The sequence below is a fragment of the Lissotriton vulgaris genome, unplaced genomic scaffold (genome assembly GCF_964263255.1).
Source record: "Lissotriton vulgaris unplaced genomic scaffold, aLisVul1.2 SCAFFOLD_490, whole genome shotgun sequence".
NCBI classification, from domain to species: domain Eukaryota; kingdom Metazoa; phylum Chordata; class Amphibia; order Caudata; family Salamandridae; genus Lissotriton; species Lissotriton vulgaris.
Window position 1 is genome coordinate 743,093 of NW_028240828.1, and position 15,081 is coordinate 758,173.

General features: G+C 49.4%; 1 protein-coding gene across 1 annotated transcript in view; it reads right to left on the reverse strand.

Annotated features, from left to right (window-relative positions):
• Positions 1-15,081, reverse strand: part of LOC147672520 (cAMP and cAMP-inhibited cGMP 3',5'-cyclic phosphodiesterase 10A-like) — a 909,783-nt gene that overhangs the window by 411,623 nt on the left and 483,079 nt on the right. Inside the window, exon 11 of the mRNA XM_086947973.1 lies at positions 6,675-6,767. Within this exon, the coding sequence (XP_086804099.1) occupies positions 6,675-6,767 (93 nt within the window). The remainder of the gene's footprint in view (positions 1-6,674; positions 6,768-15,081) is intronic.

Genomic DNA, 15,081 nt, shown 5'->3' on the forward strand with positions numbered 1-15,081 from the left:
TCGGAATGAGTGTGATCCAAAGGCCCATGGTGGCAGACCCGCGTTGCTGAGGGCCTGGCGCATCACTGCTATAAACTGGAATTTACTCAAGTGTGACCCATCCCTGTGTATGAGCAGGGGGCCATGTCCCGCCGGGCGTATTGCCATAAAGGCTAAGAGGCAGCATACTGCGCAGTGTTCCTGGTTCTGGATGCAGTGTAGGGTCACCGTGGCCCCCCTTCCCTCCTGGTCCGTCTTAGACCGCCGCAGCGCCAGATCTACTCGCCCGGCACCTGGTGTCACATCGCTTGCCCATAGGCAGCGCTCTGCTTGGCCCCCCCCTGGCGGGGGCCACCAGTTCACTGATGCGGAACGCCCCAAAGAAGGCCGTGGTGAATGCTGCCCTGAATAGTACGCGCTCGTACTCACCCGCTGTCACTCTGTCTAGTGCCTGTAGCAGCGCCCCATATCTGGTGAAGTCTATTGGGCGCCTTGTGTCCTCTTTCTTTCCTTCCTTCCTCTTCCACCCCTTCATTGCTATCTTTATGTAGTGTGATGCCAGTGGGTTGTGTCCTGTTTCCAGCTTCACATGGTGCGACACGGCCGTCAGGTGGGCTTGTGTCCATGACCTGGATTTGCCGTTCTTGTATGCCCAGCTGATGAACTGTTCTGCCGCCCTGTGCGTGTCGCTCGGTATGGCTAGTGAGTGTATGCCCCCCATCTTGAGTACTGTGGCTAAGTATTTTGTGTATCTCTTTGCTGCCCCGGGGGCCAGGGCTTGGGTGATCAGTTCCGAGAGGTCTGCCCCGCCAGCTTCCACAGCTGGGGCGGGAAAGGCGTAATTTCCGAGTCTGCTCTGGGGGCCAGCTCCCTGAATTTGCTCATCATGCCTCTGGACAGGGTGTCACCTATCTCGTTCTCCACCCCTGGCACGTGCCTTGCTCGTAGGTCTATGTTGCCTTCCAACTGTAAAGTAACCAGACGGCGCATTAGTCTTAGTGTGTCTGGGCACCTGGCAGACCCCCTGTTGATAGCCTGCACTACGCCCTTGTTGTCCGACCATAGGGTCAGTTTCATGTTTTTGAGTTCTTCTCTCCAAATTACTAGTGCTACCACAATGGGAAACAGCTCTAAAAATGTTATGTTTGTTGTAACACCCTGCCTGCGCCAGCTGTCAGGCCACTGGCCCGCGCACCATTTGTCCTTCAAGAGCGCGCCAAACCCAGTGCTCCCTGACGCATCCGTGTACAGTTCGACCTGTTTGCAGGTCAGCCAACCTTCCCTCCAGATCAGCACCCCGTTGAAGTCTGCTAGGAAGGCATCCCACACTTCCAGGTCCCTTTTCACCTCAGACCCTAGGCGCACATGGTAGTGCTTGTGTGTGATGCCACGCGTGAGTTTTGTCAGTCTCCTTGCGAACACCCTGCCCGCTGGGATGACCCTGGTAGCGAAATTCAGTTTCCCAATCAGTTGTAACTCTCTCAGTGTGGCTTTGTCCCGCCCGCGCATGCTCTTTATCTCCCCCCGGATGTCCTCTACCTTCTCTAGTGGGAGCCTTGACGTTCCTGCTACTGAGTCTAGTTCTATCCCTAAGAACGTGATCCTTGTCGTGGGCCCTTCTGTTTTTTCTTTGGACAAAGGGATCCCTAGCTCCCCAGCAAGTTTGGTGAATGCACCCAACGTGTCCCTGCACACTGGGGAGTCGGCGGGCCGGTAAATAGGAAATCGTCCAAGTAGTGCAGCTTACCGCCCGCTGGGTGGCGGTCGTGTAACGCCCATTCGACGAATGTGCTGAACAGCTCGAAGTAGGCACATGACACTGAGCAGCCCATTGGCATTGCCTTGTCGTGGTAGTACTGTCCCTCCCACTGGAAGCCTAAAAGGTGAAAGCTGTCTGGGTGGACTGGGAGGAGGCGAAACGCTGATTCGATGTCTGCCTTAGCCATGAGTGTGCCGCTCCCTGGGGCCCTTATCAGGTCTATTGCGTCGTCTATCGTGGAGTAGCTCACAGAGCACACCTCTGACTCGATACCGTCATTTACTGACTGCCCGTCTGGGAACGACAGGTGGTGGATTAATCTAAACTGCCCTGCTTCCTTTTTGGGGACCACCCCCAGTGGGGAGGTGACCAGTCTTTCCCTCGCCGATGCCGGGAGGGGGCCCTCAATCCTGCCCAGCCGCCTTTCCTTCTCTATCTTTTTCGCCACGACCCCTGGGTGCTGCATTGCCGATGCCAAGTTCCGGCCGCAGCTGGGGGGGAGGGGGCCCTTGAAAGGTATGGTAAAACCCTCTTCAAATCCCTGGACCAAAATTTTTGCGTCTGACTTGTTATGGTATCTGTTGGCTAGCGCGCGTAGCCGTTGCGTGTTGATGGGGGACCAGGCTAGGGAGGGGGTACCTTGTCGCGCTTCACCCTCGTGGTCCGCCCTGCGCGCCTCATTGCTTCTTACCCTCTTTCTTGTCGTGCTTATGGCTCTCTCTGCGCTTGCAGTTTGCCGCCGGGTGCCCTCCCCCGCATGCTGAACATGTGTGCGAGAATTTACATGATGCCCCAAATGCGCATTCATTGGTCTCGAATTTCCAGCATATTGCTGGTGGTCCGCTTGTGTGAGATACTTTTCCTGTGTTGAAGTGTTTATGTTTCTGAAACTGCCTTCCTTTCCCTCTTTGAAAGGAGCTCCGGTAAGAGTGCTCAGTCCTCCCCCCCCCAGGACCTGGCCTCCTTTGCTACCAACATCTTATGGATGAAACCTGACACATCTTTCTCGTTCCACTCCATCTCGGGGTGCGTCTGCATTTTAAGCCTGAAACCCTTATCGTATTCCAGCCACGCCTCCCCCGGGAACTGCCTTTGCGCATTATGTAGGTTTGCCTCGTATAACCATAGATCCGCTGCGTATTGTGGGAACTTTTCACCTATTATGCACACCATAATCCTGAATGCGTCCAACCAATTATCAAAAGAGCGCTCTTTCCGCTCCCTTCTCCTCTCCCTCCTGTCTTCCTCCTTCTTGTCACATGTGGTCAAGTCTAGCCCTTCTAGCTGTATTTCCAATAAGGAGAAGATGTCTATGAACTCTTTCCGCCATATTCTTTCCTTTACCGCCACGGGGATCAGGCTGGCTAATCCTGTTGCTCTGGTGGTCAGGGGTGCGGGGCCTGGGGAGGGTCTGGCGTACGCCCCCGCTATTGTTGTGGCCATCGAGGGCCCACTCACCCGTTGGGCCTCCCCCCATGCTGCTAAGGGTGACCCCCCCTCGCCCCCTGTAGTGGTATGTGTCTGCTCTATTATCTGTTGCTGTCGCGCCGTGCCCGGGTTGAGCAGGTACCAGGGAGCCCCTGTGGCCCCTTCCCCTTGCGGTGGCATGGTTCATTCCGGTCGCCCTGGCCCTTGTCCCTCACTTGGCTGAGCCCTCGTACCCCCGTGTTCTGGACCCCCAGCCCTTGCAACAACAGTGGCGCCATTGCTTTGCAACATTCCTGTATGATCGCGCTAATATGCTCACCATTGGTTGGCGTGTCGCTGTTCCCCTTGTCCGCTCCCGCCACCGCCGTGCTGGCTGCAATTGGTCGGGTTCTTTTTGGTGCTTTCTTGGTCGGTGCTGCATCCGCTAGCTTCGCTGGCGCTTTCCTGCTTCTCTTAGCCGCAGGGGGTGTGGTCGCGTTGCCCCATCCCCTGCTCGATCCCTCGTCTGGGTCGCGGTTGAGATGCTCCTGCAGCCATCCGTCCCCGTGCGCCTCTGATGCTGCGCGGATCTTCCGCAGTAGGTCGTTCAGGTCGTCCTGGCCCTTCTTTGGGCCCCCTTTCTTGGCCATGCCTTAGTGCTTGGGCTGCCCTTATTCCTGTAGTCGCCTGTTCCCTAGCAAGTTGTGCACCAAAGCCCCGTCTTTTGGTTCTCCGTGGCGGGGTGCAGCCGCCGCAAGTTATGCACCAAGCTCGCTGCCCTCGCCGGAGCTGCCCTGCCTTTGTTATTTGGGCTCTGCTTGTAGGGCCTTATTTGTCGCCTGCCGTTCCTCCCGTCAGCCACCAGAGGGCGCCCACCGGTTTCCCTCGGATGAGCCGGGCGGGCTCCGGGAGTCTCCCAGACCGGTAAGACCGGGGCAGCAGCTGGGGGCGGGGGGAGGCTCACCACTGCGTTGCTGTGCTTGCCGGTGCCGTCAGGTGGGCTCCGGCGCGCACCGTTGGTGTGCACTTTGGTCCGGGGCACGCCGGGTGGCTCCGGTCGTGCTCGCTGGCCTGGAGGCTGCTCTTGGTCGGAGGCCGCGCCGGGTGGGCTCCGGTCGCGGTCTTTTGCTGTGTCTTGCCGGGCGGGCCCCGGCGGGGTTCCTGTCCGCCCCTGGCCCGATGACCCAGGCTGGGTGCAGGCCGCGTCGGGTGGGCTCCGATCGCGGTCCTCTTCCAGGTGGGGGCCTCGTCGGGTGGCCTCCGATCGCGGTCCTCTTCCATGTGCAGGCCGCGTCGGGTGGGCTCCGGTCGCGGTCTCTTTCCCCACAGCCGGGAGGAGCTCCGGTCCCGCTCCGTGTCGCCCGCTTCCTCAGCGCGGGAAGGGGAGCGCCTTCGCTCTCTGTGCCGGTGTCTCTTCTCCGGGGGCAGCACGGGTTCCCGTCGTCCGTCTTCTGCTGTGCCCACCAACAAGATTCCTTCGTGCCGTGCTGCTCCCCCCGCTCCTGTGCATAGGAGTATCACTGGGGGGAGCGCGCTTATATGCCCCCCACCAGGTATGTCTCCACCTGGGGAAACCCCCTCATTGGGGGGTTTGAATATCGCCTGCCCCTCCATTGGCCAGCGCGCAGCGGCGGAGGCCAGGAACAGGGGTGGGGGGGGGGGGGTGGGGGGGGGGGGGGCGAGTCCGGCACCTTCCGGGGTCCCCCTGCTTGCTCAGGAGACCCCGTTTTCCCGCACTTTGTTTCGTCCCCGGGCCGTCTTCCCCCCTTTGTTGCCCCTTCGGGGGCTCGCCGTATGTTATGGCGCCGGCTCCCTAGCCCCTACGGGGGTCCGCCTCTGCGTTATTGCGTAATGATGGCTGGGCAAGGTAAGAAGCTGTAATTCAAAGTGGAAAGAAAAAGACAAGATGCCAACATCCTAGATGATTCGGCTATAGTCACTGTTGCCGAGGTTGGCTAACACAACTAAAACAAAACAAACAAGCACGGTCTAATGTAGGAGCCCGTCTTGCCGGCATTTGTGTAGTGGGGGACGTTAAACAAAGCGATCAGCGAGGGACGGCGAAAAGCTATACCAAAAAAAAGTGCTTAGCGGCTAATTAGAAGACACTGTCTCCCGCCGCCAGTAAAAGATGCAGTCCCCGTGGGCGGGGCCAAAAGGAGACAGGGTGGTAACCAGGAGGGACTAAAAACCCTCCTGAACAATCAGATCACCCGGTTTTGCATAATTGCATGCGCTGCTTTCGTCAGGCAGAGACCTAAAAAAGGCTAGGTCGGCAATAGAAGATATATAGTCTTTGCTCAAATATGGTGCAAGTGAATCCATGGGGCTCCAGGTAAAAGTACATCACTTAGATTATTCATTATTTACTTGTCTTCCAAAGAGAACTACGACAGGAGGGTAAAGTCATAACTGAAAAAAACTTTTTTTTCATAATTAAGGTCTCGGTTTTTTAACCTGCATTTTATTAGTGGAGCCTCTCTTAAGACCTTCTGTCTTGCAATACAAATTTACAATCCATTAAATAACTTTAAAAAGAAGAGACGATCCAGTTAGGAAAAGAGATGGTCCTCTTTTCTGCAAGCTTCAGAGCCCACTCAACTCTAGAGAGACTGTCACCAGACTAAAGCAAGAATGCACAACCCGAGCTACACTAATGGTGAAACAAAGTACTTCCAAAGCAGAAAATTCCTTGAGACGCCTATACCATCCTTCGCCAAGCCTCTAGCAACGTGTAAGATTGTGACTGCCTTGGTACCAGTCATTGAAGCCAGTTCGTATTTCACACGGGTGGCTAATATGAACATCAGAAGGCTGGCCCTTGCCTAGGGACCACAGTGTGTCCAGGATGAGGCAGCTCAATTGTAGCACCAGCAGCCTATGACATTGAAAGCCTCCATGATATGACGTTGGAGTTTAGTCAATAGACTAGGGAAGGCAAAGCGGAGGTTTTTGATAAGCTTAAACAGCTCTACAGTCCCTTGCAATATATTTTCCATTAAATATGTAGCTAGTTCTACATACTTACAGTAGATAAGAGCTCAGCCATTAGTGGTCGAACTTGATCAAATTCACCAGCATCAGGTGGTTATGCTGCAGACAGTTGCTGTTTCGGGGGTCGCTACTGATACTGGGATATCTTACTGTGGGGACTGAAGGCAGCTGCAAGATATTACTAGAGGGGACAATGGCGATGCTGGAGGAGTGTTGTTCCTCTCCTGTCTGCTATCCACATGTCCTCGGGAGACTATCAATACTGAGGGATAGCAAAGGAAAAGCAGAAAATAAGGTTGGTCGTTAAGCACTGCAACAGGTAATTAAAACGCAAACTGTCAGACTTTACGGGCCCGGCTATCTTTTTGCTGTCACTGTATTTGAAACTTTTTCAATGACTTTATTCGGAATTGGAGTGTAGGAGAAAATGTTTACATGCCGCGTACACCCTTTCAATTTAAGTGAAAGTCACCAATTTACTATTTAAGTACCACAGCATGACGTTTTTGCTCAAGCATTTTTTGAGTTCTCTTACCTGTTAAAGCGTGGATCTGCGTAGGCATCAGGAATGTTAAGAACTTCACCTGTTCTCGCTACTTGACCAGCAATTCCTTTTTCGATTGAAAATCTGTTACACAAACTGACATTTTTAGAAACCCAGGAAATTGCGCTGCCTTTATCTAGAACAATATTCTTACAAATTACAAAGTAGGAGACATGCACACTTAAAACTGCAATTTTACCTTTAAGTATCAATGCAAGATGTATTAAAAATGGCATATCGAATTTGAGTAACAATTATTACATCATTTTTTGAGGTGGCATAACCATGAAGCAGCACAGGACATAACATACATCAGGACTGGTATGTGGTAGATCATGGTACTCTATTCACCCACAATGTTTCAGTCTCATGTTGAAGGGCGAGAGAGCAACATATAAGAGGAGCCAGATAGAAGAAAAAGAATCTAAAATGGTTTCTCAAAAGCATTCAAAAAGGTCACTATAAAAATTCTCTTTTGTGTGGCCAACCAGAAAACCTTAGTTCAAGTTGTAAGACTAAGCTTGGAGATGCCATCACAGGAAGGTGGGAGTGGAAGGCAAACAGCATGTTATCCTGTATTAGGGTATCTTTCATAGTAACACATGCTTGAATCATCCCTGCTGTCGAGGTAGGAGTCTCACGGTACAAATCAAATGTATACATAACAATAATAAAACATAATACAATAGGCTGTAATGGACTGTTCAGTCACTGCAGAAGCCTATCCTTGTACTTGTGTAAGAAAACAAATGTACCAAAGTTGAAACACAACTTATCAGGCTCTAGCACCCTTTAGAACACTCCACAGAGGCAAGTTTCTCAGATTTTTGTAACGCACGTCATGTGACAGCGAGTCTCCCTGAGCTCTGCTTAGTTTTTTCAACATTTACTGAATTTAGTGAGTACAGAATGTCTGATACTTCTAAAAAACTATATTTTTGCCTTGTAGCTCCTGTGGTAAAAAGGCTACATTTTTTAAGATCCCCACAAGGAGGATTCTTGCTCATAAGGTTAAGGGCTGTAGAATTTGCAGAACCTTTTCTTCAAACACCTTCAAGGACAGAGAAGGCAGATTACTGATTTGGTTGGAGAAGCTAAAATCAAGATTCAATGTGGTGTCTGAACATGAAGGCAGTGGGAGTTCTCAGACGTCAGCCCAACTGACTAAGAAGAGGGACAGATCTGGAGATTTCCCTGAGAGACTTGGTAAGACATAAAAAAAAGTCTCATCATGAGACTATGCACTCCACATCTAAAAAGGAAAGCTGACATTCTCTTCTGAGGACAAATCTGGCGAAAAAACTAAAATGCCACAGAAAACTGCCTTCAAACGACCTAAGACTCAGTCTGTCACATCATCCTAGTCGTCGAAAAAGACTTCGTCGACACTTACTGCTCGACGGAACCATTGGTGAAAGCTGTACCGTAGTCGACGAAAATCAACTCGCCGCCGATAGCGGCACTGTCGACTGTACCATCGATGACAATTTCTCCCCCGACGACGTCTCTCCCGTCAACGACACCATTGGGGTAGACGGTCCCTCCCGCGACGACACCTCCACCGTCGACGACATTATCATCGACAATGACATCATCGTCGAGGCCGTCGACGGAAGAACCAATGTGGACGCCGCTCATGTCCGCGTCAGCTATTTCTAGGTCACAGTTGACGGTCATCTCGTCGGCGCATATACAGAGAAGGCCTACTTCCTTGCAAATAACACCTATATTATCTTTCAGGCTTTCGTCCACGTTCCCGTCGACGAGAAGCTTTTACCAGGACTGTTGGACCTGTAAGCCTTAGGGTAGTCTTCCTATTAATTTTTGCCCTTTTGCCTCCCATGTTTACCGTACCTTTGTGTTGGAGTTAGGCCTCTGGGCGCCTCACCACTGCTAAACGGTGCTGAGGTGCAGGTGCTCTCCCCTAAACATTGTGACACTGGCATATCTGCCACAAGCCCCTGCTACTGCAGTGAGGCTTAACCCTCCATAGGCTAACATTGGGACCCCCCCTTATGGGAAAATTTCTGACGGGGACCTAATAAGTGTCATGTTTGGTCTTGTTGGAATCGGAGCGGGGAACCCTTTCCAATGATATATGGGGTTTGGGCCCTACTACTTTAGAAATCCCACTTTTAGAAAGTGGACCTTTTTCCTGTCTACACTTAGTCTGGGCACTGCAGACTCCCCCCTTCCATTTGCATACTGATAGCCTGCCTGGGTTGGGAGGTGGGAGTGGTGATTCACACCTTTTCCCCTTGAATGGGCTGTGACCGGCTGCCCACTGTAGCCTTAATGTCCCAGGCTTTCGTCACTGTGACAGCCAGGTCAGAGAAGGTAGGGAACATCCCAGAACTCCCTAGACTCTTCCAGAAGCCCCTGCCAGCAGACCCTCCAAAGAGACTTCTGCCTCCTCCTAGTAATTAGACTGTAAGGTATATAAGGGAGGGTTCTGGCCTCACATCTTTGTTACACTGCTGTACCTGGAAGAATCTCGCTGGAGTGACGACTGCTGCACCAGGAAGGATTGCCATTTGGAAGGAGGCTGACTGCTCTAAGGAACTGCTGCCCCAACCTTTTGAGCAGTCCTACTGCCTGCTGATCCTGCCCTGCTAGGGAGACCTAAAGAAACATCTCCAGAGTGTCTCCACAAGGAAGACTAACTGATCCCCTGGAATCACAAGACCAATAAAGAAATTTCAAGGCCTGCCTCTGCAATGCTGTGCGTGAGGAACTGCCTTGCTCCAAGAAGACTAAAACATTTTATTGTCCCCGTAAACTGTCTCTGCAACGCTGTGCTCAAGGCTCTACCACCACCCGAGGATCTGCCCTGCTTAAAGAGGACTTTGTATGCCAAATCGTTGCCGCTGGCCCGTGGTGAAAGCGCTCTCATTAACGCTTTTGCCACTTGCCCCGAAGTCACCGCTGCTGGCCCAAGTCAGAACACTGTTTAAAGTGCCCCCAGGATCCCTGCCATGGGCCCGAGTCCAGGCGCACCAAAATCGCTGCTGGAATCACCCCCGCTAGCCCGGGAGACCCGGGAAACCAGTGCGCAGCCCTGATGACGTCAGAGCAGGGATTGGCGCCAAGCTACAGTGTCGGAAGTGGTGGTCCATACTTGGACTACGGTACATAACCTGGCCAACTAGAGACCCCAGTTCTAACAAGAACCCTTCTTACGTATCTCCCTTACCTCCTAGCCATTTTTTAGAGGAATCTGAGGAAGATGGGTCGTTCAGTCCAGCACGTAGCCCCTCTCAATCTGATGTGAACTACCAGGAGGACAATGAGGAGGAATATTATTAACATTAGCAAACTGTGCAAAGGCCTCAAGTTTTGTTACCTCGTCAGGAGCCTATGGTTCAAAAGCTTGTGGCATTAGTGCAGGACTTGACAGCTATGCTGCAGTACTACCATACTCGTTTTCCGTTGCAGCAGGTTCCTTTCACGGACAACCCTCTCGCCACCTGTTCTGCATACTGCAGGTCCCTCAATTCCTACTACTGAGGCCCATGATATTTTGCTTGCACCACAAAATCAAGGAGCACAGGACGATGACGACGATACAGTCGCTGAGGAAGGTGAACTCCCTAAAACACAAAATACCATTGATGAGTGAGAGGATTATTTAATCCCAACACCATCCTCAAAGGTTCCTCAGGAAGCTGATTCTCCTCCAGAGGACATAAGAGATTTTCATGCCATCATGGAAAGAGTGGCACATTGTTTTCTCCTTCCTAAGCCTGTTAAGGAGTCCGACTAATTTGTATATGATTTCAAAGATCAGAACAGGAAATCGGTCCACGCAATACCCATTATCGATCGTATTTGAGAAGAGGGCGTCAAGATTATGAAAAATCCTTTCTCCGTGCCTGCAATTCTTCCCAGAATCGATAAGAAGTATATGGCCCTAGATGATGCCCCTGCATGCCAGTCCAAATATCCTAGACCAGATTCTGAGATTTCCCAAGAGACTGAATAACATCGGGAAGAGATTCACCACCATGGCAGGTGCTTCTGTGAATGCTGCTAACTCCATGGCAATTCTAGCAAGGTACGACCGCCTAATGTGGTCTGATGTTGCATAGGTACCTTGAGTTTTTGCCAGATGACAAGAAGCAGGAGGCAAGGAAAATTCTCCTTCAAGGGGAGAGGGAAGCATCTGAGATAAGTGACATCTCTATGGATTTGACCTCTCTATGTTTCCAGCAACTGGCTGGACCAGTAGTCCTCCGTCGTCAAGGATGGCTTAAATCTACCACCTTTCGTCCTGAGGTACAGAGCAAAATTCTTAATATGCCATTCCTTTAGTGGTGGCTACCAAAAATACCAACCCCAAAATTACCAGAACAGATATGGCTATCGGCAGCAACAATCTTACAGAGCCACCCCCCCCTGCTGCTGCTTACCCCAGACAGCAAAATGGGAGGAAACAGCCCCAACAGGGCAAAGATAATGATAGAAAACAGTGACATCTCCCCAGCACCTGCAACAATTTGGTCACGCTTTAGCCACAAGAATATTTCTCAGCAATTCAACCAAAGCAAGAAACTAACTTCAGACAAATGGATACTGGCATAGTCAAATTTGGACACACCATAGAATTTGTAAAGATCCCACCGCCTCATCCACCTCTAAAGAAACATCCACCACATCTAGCTCTCCTCAAGGAAGAGGTCAGGAGTATGCACCAGAAAGGAGCCACAGAGAGAGTTCCCCACTCCCAAGTGGGAAGAGGTTTTGACTCCAGTTTCTTTCTGGTCAAGAAAAAGTCAGGAGAATGGAGGCCAATCCTAGACCTAAGGAAGTTAAACAAATATCTGCATAAAAAAAAATCCACATGGTTACTCTTCAAGAGATTCTACAGCTCCTCGATCGTGCGAACTTCATGACGACACTAGATATACAGGATGCATATTTCCACATCCCTATCCATCCCAAACATCGAAAGTTCCTCCGTTTCACTGTGGCAGGTGCTCATTTTCAATTCAGTGTTCTACCTTTTGCTCTGCGGTCAGCTCCAAGGGTATTTACAAAATGTCTTGCGCCAGTTGCAGCTCATCTCAGACTGCCGGGCCTGCAGCTATTCCCCTACCTGGATGACTGGCTAATAAAGACTATCTTTTCGACAAGCCTTAAAAGCTACGTTAACTTGCCTTCACATGTTTCGATCCCTGGGGCTGTCCCTCAACTCCCAAAATTGAGTTCTACATCCTTCTCAAAGGACACACTTTCTAGGAGCAGTTTTTGACACTATCCAGGACAAGGAATTCTTGTCTGCAGAAAGGCAATCACACCTGATTTCCCTAGCATCAGAACTAAGAGGAAGAAGGTTCGCTTCATTGAGGAAGGTAAAATCTCTTCTCAGGATGTTGTCCTCTGCAATCCTTTTGTAACCTCACTCTAGTCTCAGGGTGAAACCTATACAATAAGAGCTAGACAATCAATGGCTTCAAGTGACAGGATCGTTCGACGACCTCGTGAGGATAACTCCAGTCATGCAGGCAGCTCTGCTTTGGTAGCAGCACTCCAGCAATATCTCGACCCAGCTTACCTTCTTTCCTGCAACACCAGAGTTCGTCTTTACCATAGATGCTTCTCTCGAAGGATGGGGGTGCACCTTCAAGATCTCTGCATTAGGGGAAATTGTCCAAAGCGCTGGCAAAGATGCACATCAACTTCTTGGAGCTTCGGGCCATATTTCTAGACTTACAGCCTTTCCTTCCAAGACTTTTAGGATCCTCGGTCCATATTAGGATGGACAACACCACTTGCATGCATTACCTAAACAAGCAAGGAGGAACACGCTCTCATATCCTATCTCAGGAAGCTCAAGATATATGGAAATTGCTGCTTTCTCACCACATTTCTATAAAGGTGGAACACCTGCTGGGAAAAACAACAGTCTAGCACAACCCTTGAGCAGAACATCAAATTCTTGCCACAAATGGGTGTTAGACAAGACACTTCTGGAACACATTTTCCAGATGTGGGGGCAGGCCCAACTTGGATCTCTTCGCTTCCAAAACAAATCGGAAATGCTCATTCTTTGCCAGCTGGGAAACAGAGAAAGGATCTTGGGGAAAACGCTTTTATGATGAGATGGACGGGGATCTTTGCCTATGCATTTCCCCCCTTCCAGTTACTCCTGAGAAAGCTGAAAATGGAACCGTGCCGGATGATTCTCATTGCCCACAGTGGCCACGTCAGCACTGGTTCACAGAGCTTCTCCTACTCTCAGAATGCAGACCATATCGCCTCCCAGTGTCGCCAACACTACTGACATTAAGCAAGGTCTAGGTTCTCCATCCGTATTCAGCCCCACAGCAGCTACATGCCTGGCTTCTGAGTTCTCTGAATTCAAGGAGTTACATTTGCTTCAGGACTGTTAAAGACATACTTGCTAAAGCAAGAGCACCATCTACGATTAAGACCTATTCTCTGAAATGGAAACGTGTTTGTTCATGGTGCCTTGATAATAATAAGGTTCTTCCTCATCAACTTTCACTAGCCAAGTCTGGCCCTATGTTCACATCGGTTAAGTTACATCTGGCCGCCATGTCTACTTACAGGTGTTCTTCAGGCGGCATATCTCTGTGCTCTAACTGTCTTTTCAAGCAATTTATGAAAGGTCTCTTCATAGTGCTTCCTTTTATTAGGGCTCCTCTTTCTGAATGGAGGATTAACTTGGTCCTAGCGCAGCTCATGAAGCATCCCTTCGGGCCTATTCACAGAGCTGAATTTAAGTATTTCTCCTGGAAAATCACTTTTTTGTTAGCTCTTACTTCCGCTAGAAGAGTCAACAAAATTCAAACGTTTACTATCAAACAGCCATATCTACGTTTTACCACTGACTAAGTTCTCCTTAGAACGAATCCTACCTTTATTCCTAAGATTCCATCGTCTTTCCATCTTAATTAGCCTATTACACTACGTACATTCTTTCCCAGGCTCTTCACACTTTGGATATAAAGAGCTGTCTGAAATTCTATCCATCACATACTGAATCCATCCAAAAGTCAGATCAATTGTTTGTGTTATATGGTGGGCAAAAAACAGGTACAGCAGTGACTAAGGCAACAATCGCAAGGTGGATTGCATCAGTGATTCCATCTTGTCACTCGAAAGCAGGAAATCCTTTGTCTGTCAAACCTGAAGTCCCCTCCACAAGAGCAGAGTCATCATCAGCGGCGATTTTTGCTGGAGTGCCATTGGATCAAATTTGCTGTGCTGCGACTTGGTAAAATGTGCATACATTTACATGGCATTAATGCTTAGATCTGGTACAGTAGCTGAATCAGCTGTAGGACAAACAGTGTTACGCAAAGTTTTCCAAAAAGGTAAGCCTCTTTTGAGAGGGGATTATTTTATTACATTACAAGCCATTTGTTTTACATGTTAATGCTGTCTCTCTTCTCTTTATGCATAATGCTTCTCGAATATTATGTTTCATATGTTGTGGATATATTGAGGTATATCTTATACAAGGTATCTAATGTGATTCGTATGATACACACCATCCGCTAAAAAACCAAGGGCTTTTACTGCTAGCTATTCTGATTCAAGCATGTGAATCTATGACCAATACCCCAATACTGGATAAGAAAACGAGTTACTTACCTGTAACTTCAGTTATCCAGTGTTGGTATCTTTCATAGTGTATAGCTATACTTCCTTAGTTAATATTGCTCCTAACATCTGTTAGCACCCAAACGATTGGCAAAAATCGGATATTAAACCAAACACCCCAACTTACAACTTGGATCCTCGAATCCTGATGGCGCCTGACAGGTCGAATGGACCTTTCCCACAGTGTTGCGAATGGAGCAAGCAACAAAGGAGCATGTCATAAATATCTTCAAATGTCAGGCTCAAAATTTGCAGTCAATGCCAAGAAGTTGGATAAGTTTTTAAAACAATTAGTTATCTTAAAGGATTAGTAAGGTTTTGTCATCTTTATTCCAGTTAGTCCAGATTACAAAAATGTTGCGTAAAAGATTAATTAGTGACAGCATAAATCAAACAAAGTGTTCCGTAAAGGAGGTCTATTACTAAGCTAACTAAAGAAGACCTAACCTACCCCTAACAAAGACAACCCACGAAGGGTTCCTTCTGGAAAAGATTGTGTGCCTAGCTGTAAGGCTACATCCTACCCCAAATATAATATAAATCATACAATAATGTACAAACAATTAGCAGGTGTACAATGCACTGCTGCAATGAAAACTCATCCCGATGGTGTTATCAACATCCGTTGCTGCTTCTTCCGATTCCCACAGTAAACCTTCATGTTGGTACATAGCTAAACATTTGCCCCGAACATGGATACATGAAGGAAAGTTCTCATGAGTCCCTTCTTACCTAAGCTAATAGCTGCGTTCAGTGTTCCGTTGTGGAT